General features: G+C 42.4%; 1 protein-coding gene across 1 annotated transcript in view; it reads right to left on the bottom strand.

Annotated features, from left to right (window-relative positions):
• LTN1 (listerin E3 ubiquitin protein ligase 1) overlaps positions 1-21,415 on the bottom strand; it is a 297,783-nt gene that overhangs the window by 131,722 nt on the left and 144,646 nt on the right. The window contains exons 17-18 of the mRNA XM_053705992.1: positions 18,240-18,402; positions 561-665 (exon numbers count right to left, since the gene is read on the bottom strand). Of these exons, the coding sequence (XP_053561967.1) occupies positions 561-665; positions 18,240-18,402 (268 nt within the window). The remainder of the gene's footprint in view (positions 1-560; positions 666-18,239; positions 18,403-21,415) is intronic.

Below are 21,415 nucleotides of genomic sequence, written 5' to 3'. Positions count from 1 at the left end.
TTCAACTAAGTTAAAGGGACATGAAACCCAAAATTTGATAATTCAGGTAGAGCATGCAATTTTAAACAATTTTCTAATTTACTTCTATTATCAAATTTATCTTTTGTTATAACGGGAAGAAAGCTCAGGAGCGTGCACGTGTCTGGAGCTCTATTTGGTAGCAGTTTTGCAAGAATGTTTTGCATTTGCAAGAGTACTAGAGGGCAGCACTATTTCCTAGGTATCTCTTCAACAAAGAATATGCTATGCTTTTCAAACACAGGATACAAAGAGAATGAAGCAAATTTGATAACAGAAGTCCATTGGAAACTTTTTTTAAAAAATTGTATGCTCTGTCTGAATCACAAAATAACATTTTAAATGTAAGTAAGGCTAAAAACAACATTCCTAAAACATAACCTGAACTTTTAATTAAAATACTGTGTCTTTGTTTTAATTGTTTTATGTTTTTAACTAAATTTCCTTATTTGCTTTAGGATCCACAAACCAAGATAATGCCTACCAGATAAGGCTTTTAGAAAGAGCAAGCTGCTTTAACATAAGAATTAGAAATGACTTACCCTTCTGTGGCTTTAATCAGTGTTGTTAATTCCTGATTCCCAATGTTTGCCAGTTGAACATAATTGTTAGTTGTTAAGGCCCAAAGTGTCCCACTTTCCTTTGATCTACAGGAAAATCACAGAATACATTTACAATTAGTATCATCATTTATTTGTTATAGCGCTGCAAACTTAAAGTAAACAGAAAAAGAAACAGAATGTGTTTACACCCCACCCCAGCAATTTACTAATTTTCTTGGAAAATTGAGCGCTTATAATTTTTCATTGTTGCCCCTGCCCTCAGGGAGATAAGAGAGTTTTGCACTTAAGTTGCAGTCTGCCTCTTCTGAGCATGAGCAAAACAAACTTACTGTTTTTCTTGCATTCACTAACAACTAAGGGCTAGATTATAAGTGTTATGCTATTGCAACCACGTGACTTTATAAGCAATATAGCAACCTTGCACATATTTCAAGCTGAAAGTAAACGTTTGCGCTCGATCACCACTAAAATTTGCACTCAACGGATTAGCGCACCTGAAGACCTAGCGTATAAGGGTTAAAAAAAATTACACCAAACACAACATAATTACATTCAAATCAAGTATTACACTCATATATACATTTTCTGAATTATAGAAATATGAATAAACAATGTTATAAGGGTTAAAGGTATATGACAAGGTATTTGACTGCAAAGAGCTATAAAGTGTGTGTGTATGTATATGTGTGTCCAAAATATGTGTATTTGGTACAGTGCAGAGTAGCCACAGTGCATTAGTACGCTGAGCAAGCTATCCAGCTAGCTGCAAGGAAGAAGAAGCCGTCATCAAGAAACAGACCGCACAAAACAGCCCCCGACGGAGGGCACGCTCCAGGCAACCTAAGCCGCCGGACCTACTTACAGGTCCCTAAAAAGGGAACACAAAGCATCCATCGAGGCCCCCCGAGATGTAGAGAATACCATCAGAACCTGAAGGAAAGGAAAACCCATCTCCTAGCAGACTGAGCTATCAAAATAGACTCGGCAATCTCACACATCCCAAAGGATACTGTGACCCATAGACCGCTCAGGCATCCTGACCTGCAGACCCAGCTAGGCCACCAATACAAGGGAACAAAGAATCCCGAAACTGGTACAGGAACGAGCGTAAAGATGGCAGAGCCACTCTGAAAACAGACAAGGCCATAGATACAAGGAACTATCACAACAAGACCCCACAGTCTGACATGGAACCAGAAAGATTCCGGGTGGAACCAAATCCACCTTCCACTTCCTGACCAGAAGAAGCCCCTAGTAAGGTCTCCGGAAGAAGCAAATATCCCCTAAAGAAAAAGGGAAGAGGCCGGAAGGACAATAACCATCCTCAAGGCCCGAAGCCACCGGCTAAATGGGAAGAAACAATCCCCCGCAAATGTCCTAGAAAGGACCCCCACACAAGTAGTTCACCCCACAGGGGCACAGCTAACCCATTCGCCTGCAGAGCAGAGAATCCACGGGTACCCTGGCAAACTAACAGGGGAATGTAACCCTAAGTCGCACCAGAAACTGGAATCCAGCACCAGCAACTAGGCAGAAACCCACCATTCTTGAGGCGCAAGCCACCCAGCTAACCCGAGATGACATGGGTTACTCTGTGGCAAGGAGGAATAAATACTCCGCTAGACCGGGCCAACCCTGACCCGGTCAGGTAGATGGAGCAAGGACATAGCCCCAGTTCCCACCACCGTGGAACATCCCGACCAGCCCTGAGATCCAAGCAATCCAAAACTGGGACAGGAGCGAAGCCCTAGAAAGAGGAAGACTCAGGAAGGAAAAAAACTGGTCTGGGTACCTAATAGTTCAGGCAACTATACCCTGGAACTAAACACCCCGACTGGCCAAAAAGAGAGACAAAAGGAATGGAGCATATCCAGAAAATCTGGACAGCGCAGAGAACGCGAAAGCTCCGACCAAATGAAGGAACCACCCCTAGAATAAAAGTCCAACTCTCCAAGAAGCAAGGCTAGAAGTCAAATGAAGAGTCAAAAGAAGGAATAGCTCGAAGTTCCCAAAACCCTATTAGCAGGTCTAGTCTCCACATCACCTCCACACAGGCAGAGGATACAGGGGAGAGAAAAAGTGCTAAACCTTCCCAGCTCCGGGAAACCTCGAGCTAAACAAGTCCCCACAGGGATCAACCAACGTCCGGAACACAGATTCCCAAAAGGAGATCTAACCCACCCGGGACAATGGAAGAAGACCCAAGGACTCATAACACAGACAGACCTTACGCGGCCTAGAGTAAGAGCCATATTTAGATACACTAGAAACAGCCGACACGCACCCATTTAAAAGGTGCCAAAAGCTGTAATAGGTTTCAAAATACAAAACCTTCCGCATGCTGGATAGCTATCCATACAAGCTGTTGGATCAAGCCCCATAGGACCATCCAGGAGCTTAAAAATTGAAGGCCAAACCACTCAACCAGTGGCAATGGGGCACTACGACCGGCCGGCCCCTCCCCACATGGAGGCGGAACTCCTAGGTTCTGATGAAATCAGATGTCAGATAGAGTGACGCAGCGGAACACTTCCCTGCTGGTCATCCATGACTGAAGGCTATAAGGACTGAAACAATCCTTTCCCGCCTCGTGAACCCACAGGTCCTCTCGAATGCTTAGTTGAACATAAAAAACAATGATAACTTGAGCACTCAGCGCTACTACCGATCCGGCAGAAACAGCACCACGTGTCTGAACAGCCACAAAACAAAACAAACCCGACAGGACCAGCCTGTACTCAGGGTCCTAACCGGCAAGCTGCATAAATTCTACCACATAGGGGAAAAAAGGAAAACAGACATATTAAACATAGGACTAACATGTCCAAACAAACTTCTGAAGAAGTAACAAAGAGTATTGATCCAAATAGTTCCCGAAGGAAGCAAACACAAATAAGACATCCCATCGGATACAAAACAAAACATAAGGCAAAACCGAAGTATAACGCCCAAAAGACACAGGCCCTGCCCGCAGGACCAGCCAAACAGAGCCCTATCTTACAAAACACTGTGAAAGATCTCAAACAAATGACAAACAGGAGATAACCCCACAAGTCTAATGAGGTGCACCATTCGAATTATCAGACTGAAAGTCTGCATATCTGTTAACGACAGTGTCATTCAATAACTGAAAAAGATGTCTAAGCAACACGCTAAGACGCGCAATCCTATAACGAAAGGCACAACACTCCAGAAAAGTTACACCCACGGGGAACTGTAGAGGCCCACCCCAAGGCAGAGGACCCGGGACAATAGGGCACGAGCAAAATCTCAAATTAACGTCTGGACTCTGCAGACGAACCATCGCTAACATTATCTGGAAGCGAAAACGTGCTGCAACCTCCAGGGGGAACACGCCACCCTGCATGTGTTACCCGCATGTGTAGAAGTATGAATTGGTACCCGCATGTGTAGAAGTATGAATTGGTAGGGAACTCGCCCCTTGGAGGAAGGGGCCCCCAGAAACGGATGGCTCAGCATTCCCCTGATTCCCTGAGCCCGAGGAACCAGGCGCGCTCATACGGCATATGGAACAAAACTGGTCGACATGTGTCAACGAGGCCAATCCGGAGTCATCACTGGACACAGAATCTGAAATTAAAATATAGTCTCGATATTAGAATCCTCCGTAACTGAATCTGAAATGAGGACAGTTTCAGCATCAGAATCCTCCATAACTCGATAGGAGGAAAATCAATATGGACTAAAGTATTAAACAAAAAACGGCACCTGACACCCACAAGGGCTGGGGCACTCACCACCTCCTATGCCCAGACCCCTGTGGACTAGAATATCTCCTTCGCCACACGGTCAGGAATGCGGAAATGGGGACTTAACGTAACCACGCGACGAACACAAGGTGAACCGTACAGGCCAAAAAAGTGCACCCACCAAAAGGGCCGCGTCACTTTCAAAGGCCTCAAAGTTCCAACCACAAGCCCATAAAACATCACACATAAGCAGGTTGGATCACATAACAAACATGACTATAAACCCCCCTGTTCCATAACCCCCCTCAGGAGATATTAACCCTTGATTCCAAGATACTAACAGAGACTCACTGAGACCCTTATGTCATATAGTTAGACCCACAAAGGTGTGGTAGCCTCTCAGGAAAACATTCACATTACAGTACACCGACGATAAAGTAAAATGAAACGATCTACGCCGTGGAACAGGAACACGGCCTTTCAAGTGTGACGAATAGTGGTATCGCCTCCGTCATGGACTTGAGAGAAGAAAGCAGGCAGCGGAGCGAAGTTAGACAACGCCGATTGCTTGAGGAGTTGTAATCTGAGTCGGGATGGTTTCGCAGAAAGACTCTCCCTGCATCTCCGGACTCTAACTTTCATCCAAGCCCTCACTGAGAGACTGACAGGACTATTTAAAACTCCTGTCCCATGCCGAAGAGTACTACCCTCCATAAGAGACAAAAACAAAAAATAATTAAAAGTATTTAAGCATTTGGCTGGGGTGTCTTTGCCTCCTCCTGGTGGCCAGGTTCTTAATTCCCAAAAGTAATGAATGCAGCTGTGGACTATTTATAAAAACAGAATTTATGTTTACCTGATAAATTACTTTCTCCAACGGTGTGTCCGGTCCACGGCGTCATCCTTACTTGTGGGATATTCTCTTCCCCAACAGGAAATGGCAAAGAGCCCAGCAAAGCTGGTCACATGATCCCTCCTAGGCTCCGCCTACCCCAGTCATTCGACCGACGTAAAGGAGGAATATTTGCATAGGAGAAAACCATATGATACCGTGGTGACTGTAGTTAAAGAAAATAAATTATCAGACCTGATTAAAAAACCCGGGCGGGCCGTGGACCGGACACACCGTTGGAGAAAGTAATTTATCAGGTAAACATAAATTCTGTTTTCTCCAACATAGGTGTGTCCGGTCCACGGCGTCATCCTTACTTGTGGGAACCAATACCAAAGCTTTAGGACACGGATGAAGGGAGGGAGCAAATCAGGTCACCTAAATGGAAGGCACCACGGCTTGCAAAAACCTTTCTCCCAAAAATAGCCTCAGAAGAAGCAAAAGTATCAAACTTGTAAAATTTGGTAAAGTGTGCAGTGAAGACCAAGTCGCTGCCCTACATATCTGATCAACAGAAGCCTCGTTCTTGAAGGCCCATGTGGAAGCCACAGCCCTAGTGGAATGAGCTGTGATTCTTTCAGGAGGCTGCCGTCCGGCAGTCTCATAAGCCAATCTGATGATGCTTTTAATCCAAAAAGAGAGAGAGGTAGAAGTTGCTTTTTGACCTCTCCTTTTACCAGAATAAACAACAAACAAGGAAGATGTTTGTCTAAAATCCTTTGTAGCATCTAAATAGAATTTTAGAGCGCGAACAACATCCAAATTGTGCAACAAACGTTCCTTCTTTGAAACTGGTTTCGGACACAAAGAAGGCACGACTATCTCCTGGTTAATGTTTTTGTTAGAAACAACTTTCGGAAGAAAACCAGGTTTAGTACGTAAAACCACCTTATCTGCATGGAACACCAGATAAGGAGGAGAACACTGCAGAGCAGATAATTCTGAAACTCTTCTAGCAGAAGAAATTGCAACCAAAAACAAAACTTTCCAAGATAATAACTTAATATCAACGGAATGTAAGGGTTCAAACGGAACCCCCTGAAGAACTGAAAGAACTAAGTTGAGACTCCAAGGGGGAGTCAAAGGTTTGTAAACAGGCTTGATTCTAACCAGAGCCTGAACAAAGGCTTGAACATCTGGCACAGCTGCCAGCTTTTTGTGAAGTAACACAGACAAGGCAGAAATCTGTCCCTTCAAGGAACTTGCAGATAATCCTTTCTCCAATCCTTCTTGAAGAAAGGATAGAATCTTAGGAATCTTTACCTTGTCCCAAGGGAATCCTTTAGATTCACACCAACAGATATATTTTTTCCATATTTTGTGGTAAATTTTTCTAGTTACAGGCTTTCTGGCCTGAACAAGAGTATCAATAACAGAATCTGAGAATCCTCGTTTTGATAAGATCAAGCGTTCAATCTCCAAGCAGTCAGCTGGAGTGAGACCAGATTCGGATGTTCCGAACGGACCTTGAACAAGAAGGTCTCGTCTCAAGGTAGCTTCCATGGTGGAGCGATGACATATTCACCAGATCTGCATACCAAGTCCTGCGTGGCCACGCAGGAGCTATCAAGATCACCGACGCCCTCTCCTGATTGATCCTGGCTACCAGCCTGGGGATGAGAGGAAACGGCGGGAATACATAAGCTAGTTTGAAGGTCCAAGGTGCTACTAGTGCATCTACTAGAGTCGCCTTGGGATCCCTGGATCTGGACCCGTAGCAAGGAACCTTGAAGTTCTGACGAGAGGCCATCAGATCCATGTCTGGAATGCCCCACAGTTGAGTAATTTGGGCAAAGATTTCCGGATGGAGTTCCCACTCCCCCGGATGTAATGTCTGACGACTCAGAAAATCCGCTTCCCAATTTTCCACTCCTGGGATGTGGATTGCAGACAGGTGGCAGGAGTGAGTCTCCGCCCATTGAATGATTTTGGTCACTTCTTCCATCGCCAGGGAACTCCTTGTCCCCCCTGATGGTTGATGTACGCAACAGTCGTCATGTTGTCTGATTGAAACCGTATGAACTTGGTCTTTGCTAGCTGAGGCCAAGCCTTGAGAGCATTGAATATCGCTCTCAGTTCCAGAATATTTATCGGTAGAAGAGATTCTTCCCGAGACCAAAGACCCTGAGCTTTCAGGGGTCCCCAGACCGCGCCCCAGCCCATCAGACTGGCGTCGGTCGTGACAATGACCCACTCTGGTCTGCGGAAGGTCATCCCTTGTGACAGGTTGTCCAGGGACAGCCACCAACGGAGTAAGTCTCTGGTCCTCTGATTTACTTGTATCGTCGGAGACAAGTCTGTATAGTCCCCATTCCACTGACTGAGCATGCACAGTTGTAATGGTCTTAGATGAATGCGCGCAAAAGGAACTATGTCCATTGCCGCTACCATCAAACCTATTACTTCCATGCACTGCGCTATGGAAGGAAGAGGAACGGAATGAAGTGTTTGACAAGAGTTTAGAAGTTTTGTTTTTCTGGCCTCTGTCAGAAAAATCCTCATTTCTAAGGAATCTATTATTGTTCCCAAGAAGGGAACCCTTGTTGACGGAAATAGAGAACTCTTTTCTACGTTCACTTTCCATCCGTGAGATCTGAGAAAGGCCAGGACTATGTCCGTATGAGCCTTTGCTTGAGGAAGGGACGACGCTTGAATCAGAATGTCGTCCAAGTAAGGTACTACTGCAATGCCCCTTGGTCTTAGTACTGCTAGAAGGGACCCTAGTACCTTTGTGAAAATCCTTGGAGCAGTGGCTAATCCGAAAGGAAGTGCCACGAACTGGTAATGCTTGTCCAGGAATGCGAACCTTAGGAACCGATGATGTTCCTTGTGGATAGGAATATGTAGATACGCATCCTTTAAATCCACCGTGGTCATGAATTGACCTTCCTGGATGGAAGGAAGAATTGTTCGAATGGTTTCCATTTTGAACGATGGAACCTTGAGAAACTTGTTTAGGATCTTGAGATCTAAGATTGGTCTGAACGTTCCCTCTTTTTTGGGAACTACGAACAGATTGGAGTAGAACCCCATCCCTTGTTCTCCTAATGGAACAGGATGAATCACTCCCATATTTAACAGGTCTTCTACACAATGTAAGAATGCCTGTCTCTTTATGTGGTCTGAAGACAATTGAGACCTGTGGAACCTCCCCCTTGGGGGAAGCCCCTTGAATTCCAGAAGATAACCTTGGGAGACTATTTCTAGTGCCCAAGGATCCAGAACATCTCTTGCCCAAGCCTGAGCGAAGAGAGAGAGTCTGCCCCCCCACCAGATCCGGTCCCGGATCGGGGGCCAACATTTCATGCTGTCTTGGTAGCAGTGGCAGGTTTCTTGGCCTGCTTTCCCTTGTTCCAGCCTTGCATTGGTCTCCAGGCTGGCTTGGCTTGAGAAGTATTACCCTCTTGCTTAGAGGACGTAGCACTTGGGGCTGGTCCGTTTCTACGAAAGGGACGAAAATTAGGTTTATTTTTGGCCTTGAAAGACCTATCCTGAGGAAGGGCGTGGCCCTTACCCCCAGTGATATCAGAGATAATCTCTTTCAAGTCAGGGCCAAACAGCGTTTTCCCCTTGAAAGGAATGTTAAGCAATTTGTTCTTGGAAGACGCATCCGCTGACCAAGATTTCAACCAAAGCGCTCTGCGCGCCACAATAGCAAACCCAGAATTTTTTGCCGCTAACCTAGCCAATTGCAAAGTGGCGTCTAGGGTGAAAGAATTAGCCAATTTGAGAGCACGGATTCTGTCCATAATCTCCTCATAAGGAGGAGAATCACTATCGATCGCCTTTTCTAGCTCATCGAACCAGAAACACGCGGCTGTAGTGACAGGGACAATGCATGAAATTGGTTGTAGAAGGTAACCTTGCTGAACAAACATCTTTTTAAGCAAACCTTCTAATTTTTTATCCATAGGATCTTTGAAAGCACAACTATCTTCTATGGTATAGTGGTGCGTTTGTTTAAAGTAGAAACCGCTCCCTCGACCTTGGGGACTGTCTGCCATAAGTCCTTTCTGGGGTCGACCATAGGAAACAATTTTTTAAATATGGGGGGAGGGACGAAAGGTATACCGGGCCTTTCCCATTCTTTATTTACAATGTCCGCCACCCGCTTGGGTATAGGAAAAGCTTCTGGGGGGCCCCGGGACCTCTAGGAACTTGTCCATTTTACATAGTTTCTCTGGGATGATCAAATTCTCACAATCATCCAGAGTGGATAACACCTCCTTAAGCAGAGCGCGGAGATGTTCCAACTTAAATTTAAATGTAATCACATCGGGTTCAGCTTGTTGAGAAATTTTCCCTGAATCTGAAATTTCTCCCTCAGACAAAACCTCCCTGGCCCCCTCAGACTGGTGTAGGGGCATTTCAGAACCATTATCATCAGCGTCCTCATGCTCTTCAGTATCTAAAACAGAGCAGTCGCGCTTACGCTGATAAGTGGGCATTTTGGCTAAAATGTTTTTGATAGAATTATCCATTACAGCCGTTAATTGTTGCATAGTAAGGAGTATTGGCGCGCTAGATGTACTAGGGGCCTCCTGAGTGGGCAAGACTGGTGTAGACGAAGGAGGGAATGATGCAGTACCATGCTTACTCCCCTCACTTGAGGAATCATCTTGGGCATCATTTTCTGTGTCACATAAATCACATCTATTTAAATGAAAAGGAACCTTGGCTTCCCCACATTCAGAACACAGTCTATCTGGTAGTTCAGACATGTTAAACAGGCATAAACTTGATAACAAAGTACAAAAAACGTTTTAAAATAAAACCGTTACTGTCACTTTAAATTTTAAACTGAACACACTTTATTACTGCAATTGCGAAAAAATATGAAGGAATTGTTCAAAATTCACCAAAATTTCACCACAGTGTCTTAAAGCCTTAAAAGTATTGCACACCAAATTTGGAAGCTTTAACCCTTAAAATAACGGAACCGGAGCCGTTTTTATCTTTAACCCCTTTACAGTCCCTGGTATCTGCTTTGCTGAGACCCAACCAAGCCCAAAGGGGAATACGATACCAAATGACGCCTTCAGAAAGTCTTTTCTATGTATCAGAGCTCCTCACACATGCGACTGCATGTCATGCTTCTCAAAAACAAGTGCGCAATACCGGCGCGAAAATGAGGCTCTGCCTATGATTAGGGAAAGCCCCTAGAGAATAAGGTGTCCAAAACAGTGCCTTGCCTATAATATTTTACAAAATACCCAGATTAAATGATTCCTCAAGGCTAAATATGTTTATATATGAATCGATTTAGCCCAGAAAATGTCTACAGTCTTAACAAGCCCTTGTGAAGCCCTTATATACAGTCTGTAATAAAAATGGCTTACCGGATCCCATAGGGAAAATGACAGCTTCCAGCATTACATCGTCTTGTTAGAATGTGTCATACCTCAAGCAGCAAAAGTCTGCTCACTGTTCCCCCAACTGAAGTTAATTTCTCTCAACAGTCCTGTGTGGAAACAGCCATCGATTTTAGTAACGGTTGCTAAAATCATTTTCCTCTTACAAACAGAAATCTTCATCTCTTTTCTGTTTCAGAGTAAATAGTACATACCAGCACTATTTTAAAATAACAAACTCTTGATTGAATAATAAAAACTACAGTTAAACACTAAAAAACTCTAAGCCATCTCCGTGGAGATGTTGCCTGTACAACGGCAAAGAGAATGACTGGGGTAGGCGGAGCCTAGGAGGGATCATGTGACCAGCTTTGCTGGGCTCTTTGCCATTTCCTGTTGGGGAAGAGAATATCCCACAAGTAAGGATGACGCCGTGGACCGGACACACCTATGTTGGAGAAATACACACATATATCCGTAATGACAATTCAAGTCTTTAGGTTAAAGAGAGCCAAAGTTTGAAGTTTAAGAAGGTTGTCAGAGTATCCCCGTATGGGCAAATGATCTACTTACACAGAGTAACCTCAATTATATGAGGTAAGTGTGGAATGTGTTGTTATAGAGGACAGCGGTCCTTGGAAATCCGTGTAAGGGATCAGTCGGCCAGGCAAGTCTGTTTCTTGTTTACTCTGTATCCGTCTCGAGAAATAATGTTTACTCCCAGTTCAGCCAATGGGGGGTCAAGTAGTCACATGAATGGAATAAAAAAAAAAATCGGACATAGCATAATATTGCTTACATAATGTTACTCACAAGGATGACCTCAATTTAATATGAGGTATCAGCGTTGCACATATGGTAGTTCTTTAAAATCCTGTGATGTCCAGTTCAATACAAATATTTTCAAACAAATTGGTTGTAAAATAACTTGGTTGTAAAATAAATGTGGGTGTTAATAAACACTCGCAATAAAGGATTTTTATTCCATTCAAGGACCGTTGCCCTCTTTAACAACACGTTCCACACTTACCTCATATGATTGAGGTAAACCCTGTGTAAGTAGATCATTTGCCCATACGGGGGTACTCTGACAACCTTCTTAAACTTCAAAATTTGGCTCTCTTTAACCTAAAGACTTGAATTGTCATTACGGCTATATGTGTGTATTTTATAAATAGCACTTATCACAGTTTATATCAATTATTTGTTTATTAATTTTCACACACTATTATTGTATTGTATGGTATTTAATGTATTACAACGGATTAATCATCATACTTCATAACACTGTGATGTTGTATAGAACTTTTGTGTTATAATCTAGCGCTGTGAAGGTCTCAAACTCTTTTTTCTTGATATATATATATATATATATATATATATATATATATATATATATATATATATATGTGTGTGTGTGTGTCTAAATATGTGTATGTATATTGTGACAGGGTCAGAGATCATATATATGTTAGCAGGAGAATGGAGCTCTCTGTTTATCCAGAATGTAAACAGTTAAATTTCAGGTGCTCTCAGCTGGTGCAATTAGCTAGCTAGCAAAAGGCTGCTCTGAGAGCAAAGCTTTCTCTCTCTACCCCATGTGAGGAGGAAATCACCTGACAGACTGTCAGCACAGACACAGAGGGAGAAAAAGCAGGTACTCTAAACTATTGTTTTTCCTATAAAGCAGTAGTTTACTGGGGACAGTTTAGATGCCCCAGTACTATAGTTAGGAATCCTTTAAAGTTTAGTTAGCCTCCTGAGTTAGGGGTAGGCATTTGTTTTGTTTTGTTTTTATGAAACCTGCTGTGAAACAAATAAATAGTTTGTTCCTTAATCAAATGAACTGTTCCTTCATACTAAAGCCTAAAGCTCAGCCACCTTACCACAGTGGTGGCAACGGTGGGATTCTCTAGTACTGGGAGATTAAAAGTACAGAGCCAACTTAAAGAAATATATATTAAAGTTTGTGTTTGCAAAAATGGAGGAGATCATAAAAGCCCTGTTACAGGCCACTGCAGTGCAGCAGGAAACCAACAAAGCTCAGCAGGAAAGTAACCGTTTACTATCTGTGCAACTTGGAACAGTAATAGAGGCGCAAAACACTGACCACATTATGCTTAAAGGGATAGTGGACCATCTCTCAAATGTCAGCAAAGAAGAGACCAGCAGTGATACCAGGACTATCCAAGCAAGTCAGTATCTGCAAAAGATGACCCTGCAAGATGATGTGGAAGCTTACCTCCTTGCTTTTGAAAAGACTGCCACTAGGGAGCAGTGGCCACATGCAAAGTGGGCTGGAATTCTTGTACCATTTCTCTTAGGAGAGGCCCAAAGGGCTCACTTTGATCTGGAAGAGGAGGAAGCAAATGACTGACAGTCTTAAAGCAGAAATCCTGGCCAGGGCTGGTATATCCCCTGCAGTGTATGCCCAGAGATATCACAATTGGGCATATCAGGAGCAAAAGGCCCCAAGAGCCCAGTTGTTTGACTTGATACATTTGGCAAAGAAATGACTGACCCCAGAAAACTTTACACCAGCACAAATTATAGAGACCTTGGTGTTGGATCGGTTTGTGCAAGCTTTACCAAATGGACTACTCCAGTGGGTGTGGCAGGGTAACCCCACTACCTATGATGAGATGGTGGCTATGGTGGAGCGTTATACTGCCGTCAACGACCTTAAATCTTCTTCTCCACCTAAAAGAAGCCCAAAGGTGAAACAACACCTGGATCTAAAGGACTGGAGAACTAGTGGACCTCAGAAAATGGTAAACTGGACCAGGCAACCTAAAGGAACTCAATTTGGCTCAAAGAATAATGAGCCCCAGACTGCAGAATGACACTGTTCCAATTACCTGTTATGAGTGTGGGCAATTAGGACACATCAAAGCTCATTGTCCACAATTGCAGGAAGCCATGGAATGTGGATATGCTTCTGTAGATAAACACTTTTGTGGCCTTGTGTGTTTAATAGGGAAACAAGTGTTTTCAGTGTATGTGTACAGCTAAATGGAAAGGCTATATTGACTCTAGTAGACTCAGGCAGTGATATTAATTTAGTTTCTGAGAGTCTAGTCACACCTTTACAAGTACTACCTGGGAAAAGGGTGGGTGTACTTTGTGTCCATGGCACTAAAGTAGAATATGCTACTGTTGCTATTGAAATAAAACACCTTGGTAGGCCTATAAAAATTGAGGCGACTGTAGTCCCCAGGTTGCCCTATTCTCTAATATTGGGACGCAATTTCCCATGTTTCAGCAGTCTTATACAAACTTAGCTAACCACAGTAAATAATCCAGAGCCTACAGCTGAAAACCTCTCGCATGTATTCCATTTTTTTTTAATCTGATATAATTTCAAAAGGTGGTAAACCACGGAAATCAAAGAGAGAGAGAAGGGCAGATATGTACAGGGGTAAAAGTCGTTTATGTGAAGCATTAATTAATGAAACTGAAAAAGTGGTTGAGGTTGAACAGCATCTTGACAATCTGTACACTTATACAAATTTTGGCAGAGAACAAGTTAGTGACTTATCTTTACAAAATACATTCTCAAATGTTGTAGAAGTTAATGGAGTTGGGGTAGAAGGAAAGACTGAAAATGTATATCCCCATTTCATGCTAAGAGATGATCTATTGTACAGAGTAACCAAAGAGGAAGGGCAAGATATAGAGCAACTGTTGGTACCTGAGCCTTTTAGGAGAAAGGTGTTAGAGTTAGCGCATGCCCATATTTTTGGGGGACATTTGGGAACAGAAAAAACCCAAGACAGAATATTAAGAAGGTTTTTTTGGCCAGGGGTTTATGAAGAGGTAAAAAGATTCTGTTCCTCATGCCCAGATTGTCAGTTAACAGCCCCAAAGCCTCATTTACAGGCTCCTCTTATTCCCCTTCCCATAATTGACACCCCTTTTGAAAGAATTGCCATGGACTTGGTGGGGCCCCAAAGCCTCATTTATGGGCTCCTCTTATTCCCCTCCCCATAATTGACACCCCTTTTGAAAGAATTGCCATGGACTTGGTGGGGCCTTTGGAGAAAACAGCCAAAGGTAACCAGTATATTCTGGTCATATTAGATTATGCAACACGCTATCCGTAGGCAATATCCCTGCGTAACACAGCTACTAAGAATATAGCTAAGGAACTGGTACAGGTTTTTCCAAGAGTAGGAATACCAAAAGAAATTCTTACCGACCAGGGTACCCCTTTTGTTTCACGTCTAATGAAAGACCTATGTCAGTTACTACAGATAAAGTCTCTGAGAACTTCAGTGTACCATCCCCAAACAGATGGGTTGGTGAAGAGATTTAACAGGACACTGAAACATATGTTACGCAAGGTTGTAAGTAGGGATGGGAAAAACTGGGATACACTTCTAGCATATTTAATGTTTGCAATACGGGAAGTACCCCAAGCGTCAATAGGGTTTTCTCCCTTTGAGCTCCTTTATGGGAGACACCCGAGAGGCTTATTGGATATAGCTAAAGAAGAATGGGAAAAACAAAGGGTGCCTGGGAGGAATATCATTACCTATGTGTAACAAATGCAAGAACGCATAAAACAGATAACTCCCGTAGTTAAACAGTATTTGGAAGAGGCTCAACAGAGACAGCAAGTACTTTATAACAGACAATCCTCTGTACGAACTTTCCAGCCAGGTGACCGGGTCATGGTTCCTGTCCCCGCGGCTGAAAGTAAACTTATCTTGGTGGCAAGGTCCATATGAGATTATTAGCCAAGGAGGGCCTGTAAATTACAAGGTGAGGCAGCCTGACAGAAGAAAGGAAGAGCAAGTGTACCACATAAATGTGTTAAAGCCTTGGAAGGCTAGAGAGACCTTTGTATTGGTAGGAGTACAGGGATTAACAGTGACACCCACTCTTGTCCCTGAGGTGCAAGTGTCTACTGACGTTACATCAGAACAACAAAAAGTTAAAGAAATGTTAAAAAGAAATGCTGATATATTTTCTAATACACCAGGTAGAACCAGGGACGTAGTCCATGATATTCTTATGGAGCCAGGAGTAATTGTAAAAGTTAAACCCTACAGGGTACCGGAAGCAAAAAGAGAGGCAGATACTAATACAGGCAGAAGTGGTAAAAATGTTACAACTAGGGGTTATTGAAGAATCTAATAGTCAGTGGTCAAGTCCTATAGTCCTAGTGCCAAAGCCAGATGGGTCTCTGTGGTTCTGTAATGATTTCAGGAAACTCAATGAGTGTTCTAAATTTGATGCATACCCTATGCCTAGGATAGATGAGCTTATTGAAATTTTGGCAGCAGCCATATTTCTAACTTGTCTTGACCTCACGAAAGGCTATTGGCAAATACCTCTGTCTAAGGAAGCTAAAGAAAAGACAGCATTTGCAACCCCTGGGGGCCTTTACAAATATACCGTTTTGCCCTTTGGGTTACATGGGGCCCCAGCAACATTCCAAAGGTTGATGAATAAGTTGTTGAAGCCACATGCCCAGTATGCCTCAGCTTATCTAGATGATCTGGTTATTCATAGCCAGGACTGGGAGTCCCATTTGCATAGAGTAGAAGCTGTTTTAGACACTCTGAGAGAAGCTGGTCTCACAGTGAATCCTACTAAGAGTATAATAGGCTGCTTAGAGGCCAAATATTTAGGCTATACTGTAGTAAGAGGTATGGTAAAATCCCAAGTTAGTAAGATAGCCCAGGCCATTAAGAAAAAACAAGTAAGAACTTTTCTTGGAATAGTAGAGTATTATAGAAGGTTTATACCCCATTTTGCCACCAGGGCTTCTCCACTAACAGATTTGACAAAAGCAAGGGCGTCTGATGTTGTGAAATGGACTGAGGTGGCAGACCGTTCATTTGCTGACTTGAAAAAGGCTTTATGCTGTCATCCAGTCTAAATAGCTCCTGATTTCTCCAAGCAGTTCTTTCTGCAGACAGATGCTTCCGAAGTTGTCCTGGGAGCGGTACTGTCTTAATATATTGCAGATGAAGAACACCTTATGCTCTACTTGAGTTGTAATTACTGCCAAGAGAGCAAACATATGCTATAGTAGAGAAAGAATGCTTGGCTAGCAAGTGGGCTATTGAGACCTTAAAGTACTATTTGTTAGGCCGGTCCTTTACGCTAGTGACTGATCATGCTCTTTTGCAATGGATGCACAAATCGAAAAAAATGGATGCCAAAGTAACAAGGTGGTTCCTCTATTTACAGCCCTATAAGTTTGATGTGGCCCATAGAGCTGGGCTTCTGCATGCTAATGCAGATGCTTTGTCTAGAGTGCATTTTTTTTTCAGCAGCCTACTGTGTTCCGCTGGAGGAGAGATATGTGACAGGGTCAGAGATCATATATATGTTAGCAGGAGAATGGAGCTCTCTGTTTATCCAGAATGAAAACAGTAAAATTTGAAGGTGCTCTCAGCTGGTGCAATTAGCTAGCTAGCAAAAGGCTGCTCTGAGAGCAAAGCTTTCTCTCTCTACCCCATGTGAGGAGGAAATCACCTGACAGCCTGCTGGTAAGCACAGAGACACAGAGGGAGAAAAAGCAGGTACTCTAAACTATTGTTTTTCCTATAAAGCAGTTGTTTACTGGGGACAGTTTAGATGTCCCAGTACTATAGTTAGGAATCCTTTAAAGTTTAGTTAGCCTCCTGAGTTAGGGGTAGGTGTTTGTTTTGGTTTTATGAAACCTGCTGTGAAACAAATAAATAGTTTGTTCCTTAATCAAATGAACTGTTCCTTCTTACTAAAGCCTAAAGCTCGGCCACCTTACCACAATATATATTAAAGTGTATATACATGTGTATCTATGTGTATACATACGTATATACATATTAATATTTTTACATTAGTTTTTATTGTAAATATTTTACATTCCAATGATTTTCACTTAGAAGAAAATGTTCTTTGCATTTCTAAATTGAAATAAAGGAACACGTCTCTGGAGCACTAAATGGCAGCAGTTTTACAGACGCACTAGATAGAAGCACTATTTCCTGTATCTAGCTTAGTATCTATTCAACAAAGAATATCATAGGAACAAAGAAAATTTGATAATAGAAGTAAAATTGAAAACTTTTTAAAAATTGTCTGCTCTGTCTCAATCACAAAAGAAAATGTTTGTGTTTCATATCCCTTTAAGTGTTTTATTTAGGTGTTGTCCTCCGTATAATGTTCTGTTTTATTTTTGTACTCATGTTTATACTCTGTTCCAACCCTGAGCTTTCAGGTCACATCCTGCCACCATTTTAGTTTCTCTGTAAAGTTAAAGGGCCACTATAGTGTTAAAATGACATGCTCTAATCTGTTTGTGACACTGTAATGCTGTGTGTCCACAGAGCACTGATGGTCCCAAGCGGACACTGCTGCTGATCCAATCGGCAGCGCTAGTTGTACAGCTAAGTCATGCGAATAGTGCTGCTGATTATACAAACACTAGATGAAGTCAGAAGTCTCCATCTAATCTGATCATTTCAGCGTGGGTTTGGGAATCATACATCAGCATTAAAGAGGCGCTGCTTGTAGTAAACAGATTCCACTTTATTGTATCAGTTATTGGTTTTACTTATTGTTGAGTTGTGCACCCCCTTTTCCCCACAGTTGGACTTTGTTGTATGTGAATTGGAAAATAAATTGGGGCTTTCCAACAAATATAAATAGAATTATAATAATGAGAAATGACAGTGCAATAACGATAAGCCCTTCTAATAAAACATACCTGTTATACAGTAACTCAAGGAGCGCTGGCAAATGGTCACATAGCTCTTTTATTTTATCACACGACATCTCCATGGTCTGAAGCATTTCACAAAACTCAGTAACAATAGTTGGGGGCTTTTCTAGCTCCCCACACCACTGCAATGCATATAATATTTCTGCAACTGATAAAAATACTACAGTGTTAGTTTTATATATATAAATATTTATATATATATAAAAAAAAGAAGGACAAGCAAAGGTTAATCATTTGTATTGAAAACACAAACACAAAAACATAAGTTAATAAATTAAAGGGTTAATTATTCCCATATGAAACAAATACCAAAAAACATAAATAAATTCAATCAGCAGTATACATATTTACATTCAGCAGTATCAAACCACACTTCTGAAAAACAGAAGAGCAAAAAAAAAATATGTATTTCATATATATATATATGTGTGTATATATATATATATATATATATATATATATACACACATACATATATATACAGGTAAACCACAGTTTACGCCGGGGTTAGGTTCCAGAAGGAATGTAAATCTAAACCGTTGTAAATTGAAACCCAGTTTCTAATGTAAATCAATAGGAAGTGAGGGAGTTAGATTCATCTCAAAATTGTCATAAGTAACAACCAATACATTATTTTTAAAGCTTTGAAATGAAGACTTTAACTGCTAAACAGCATTATAAACCTATTCAAACTAAGTTTAATGAACAAAAACATTTTTTTACTTGCATTTTTCTGCAAAACAGTTCTCTGCATTGTTAGCATGTTAGATAATATTGGGTCTGCACCTATTCTATGCATTTCAATCTGGAGTGATTAATAGGCAGTTAGGCACCATCACCTTAAGCACCTGGACAGGAAGATAATAGGGAAGTGGCTGCTAGATCTTGGTGCTTGAAAGCTGCTCGATAGCTAAGGTCTGTTCTGTGTACATAGACGCATTTCAGTCTGCTAAGTTGCATAACTTTGCTGCAACACAAGTGGACAGCTCCACTTACTAGCTATTTTAATTAGTGCACTGCTTTTCAATGCGTTTCAATAGCAGTCACATGACTGGAAAAAAAGGTTGTTATTCTGAAACCGTACAAATTGAAGGGCCACCTGTATATAAAAAACAGAATTTATGCTTACCTGATAAATTACTTTCTCCAACGGTGTGTCCGGTCCACGGCGTCATCCATTACTTGTGGGAATATTCTCCTCCCCAACAGGAAATGGCAAAGAGCACAGCAAAAGCTGTCCATATAGTCCCTCCTAGGCTCTGCCCACCCCAGTCATTCGACCGACGGACAGGAGAAAAAACAGGAGAAACCATAAGGTGCCGTGGTGACTGTAGTTAAAGAAAGAAATTCATCAAACCTGATTAAAAAACCAGGGCGGGCCGTGGACCGGACACACCGTTGGAGAAAGTAATTTATCAGGTAAGCATAAATTCTGTTTTCTCCAACATTGGTGTGTCCGGTCCACGGCATCATCCATAACTTGTGGGAACCAATACCAAAGCTTTAGGACACGGATGACGGGAGGGAGCCAATCAGGTTACCTAAACAGAACGCACCACGGCTTGCAAAACCTTTCTCCCAAAAATAGCCTCCGAAGAAGCAAAAGTATCAAATTTGTAGAATTTGGCAACAGTGTGCAGGGAAGACCAAGTCGCTGCCTTACATATCTGATCAACAGAAGCCTCGTTCTTGAAGGCCCATGTGGAAGCCACAGCCCTAGTAGAGTGAGCTGTGATGCGTTCAGGAGGCTGCCGTCCGGCAGTCTCGTAAGCCAATCGGATGATGCTTTTCAGCCAAAAGGAAAGAGAGGTAGCAGTAGCTTTTTGACCTCTCCTCTTGCCAGAATAAACGACAAACAGAGAAGACGTTTGTCTCAAATCCTTTGTTGCTTCTAAATAGAACTTTAAAGCACGAACTACATCTAAATTGTGTAACAAACGTTCCTTCTTTGAAACTGGATTCGGACACAAAGAAGGCACAACTATTTCCTGGTTAATATTCTTGTTGGAAACAACCTTTGGAAGAAAACCAGGTTTAGTACGCAAAACAACCTTATCTGAATGGAACACCAGATAGGGCGGATTACACTGCAAAGCAGATAACTCAGAAACTCTTCTAGCAGAAGAAATATCAACCAAAAACAGAACTTTCCAAGATAACATCTTGATATCTATGGAATGTAGAGGTTCAAACGGAACCCCTTGAAGAACTGAAAGAACTAAATTCAGACTCCAGGGAGGAGTCAAAGGTCTGTAAACAGGCTTGATCCTGACCAAAGCCTGAACAAAAGCTTGAACATCAGGCACAGCTGCCAGTCGTTTGTGTAACAAGACAGATAAAGCAGAAATCTGTCCCTTTAGAGAACTCGCTGATAATCCCTTATCCAAACCTTCTTGGAGAAAGGAAAGGATCCTAGGAATTTTGATCTTACTCCATGAGAATCCCTTGGATTCACACCAACAGATATATCTTTTCCATATTTTATGGTAAATTTTTCTAGTTACAGGTTTTCTGGCTTGTACCAGAGTATCTATTACAGAATCCGAAAACCCACGCTTAGATAAAATCAAGCGTTCAATTTCCAAGCCGTCAGCTGGAGCGAAACTAGATTTGGATGTTCGAATGGACCTTGTACTAGAAGATCCTGTCTCAAAGGTAGCTTCCATGGTGGAGCTGATGACATATTCACCAGGTCTGCATACCAAGTCCTGCGTGGCCACGCAGGAGATATCAAGATCACCGAGGCCCTCTCCTGCTTGATCCTGGCTACCAGCCTGGGAATGAGAGGAAACGGTGGAAACACATAAGCTAGGTTGAAGGTCCAAGGCGCTACTAATGCATCCACTAGAGTCGCCTTGGGATCCCTGGATCTGGACCTGTAGCAAGGAACCTTGAAGTTCTGACGAGACGCCATCAGATCCATGTCTGGAATGGCCCATAATTGAGTCAACTGGGCAAATATCTCCGGGTGGTGTTCCCACTCCCCCGGATGGAATGTCTGACGACTCAGATAATCCGCCTCCTAGTTTTCCACTCCTGGGTTGTGGATCGCAGATAGGTGGCAGGAGTGATCCTCCGCCCATTTTATGATTTTGGTCACTTCTCTCATCGCCAGGGAACTCCTTGTTCCCCCCTGATGGTTGATGTAAGCAACAGTCGTC

The sequence above is a fragment of the Bombina bombina genome, chromosome 3 (genome assembly GCF_027579735.1).
Source record: "Bombina bombina isolate aBomBom1 chromosome 3, aBomBom1.pri, whole genome shotgun sequence".
In the NCBI taxonomy this organism is placed as follows: Eukaryota; Metazoa; Chordata; class Amphibia; order Anura; family Bombinatoridae; genus Bombina; species Bombina bombina.
The sequence above is the reverse complement of the archived record's forward strand: the minus strand, read 5'-3'. Positions and strand labels throughout refer to the sequence as shown.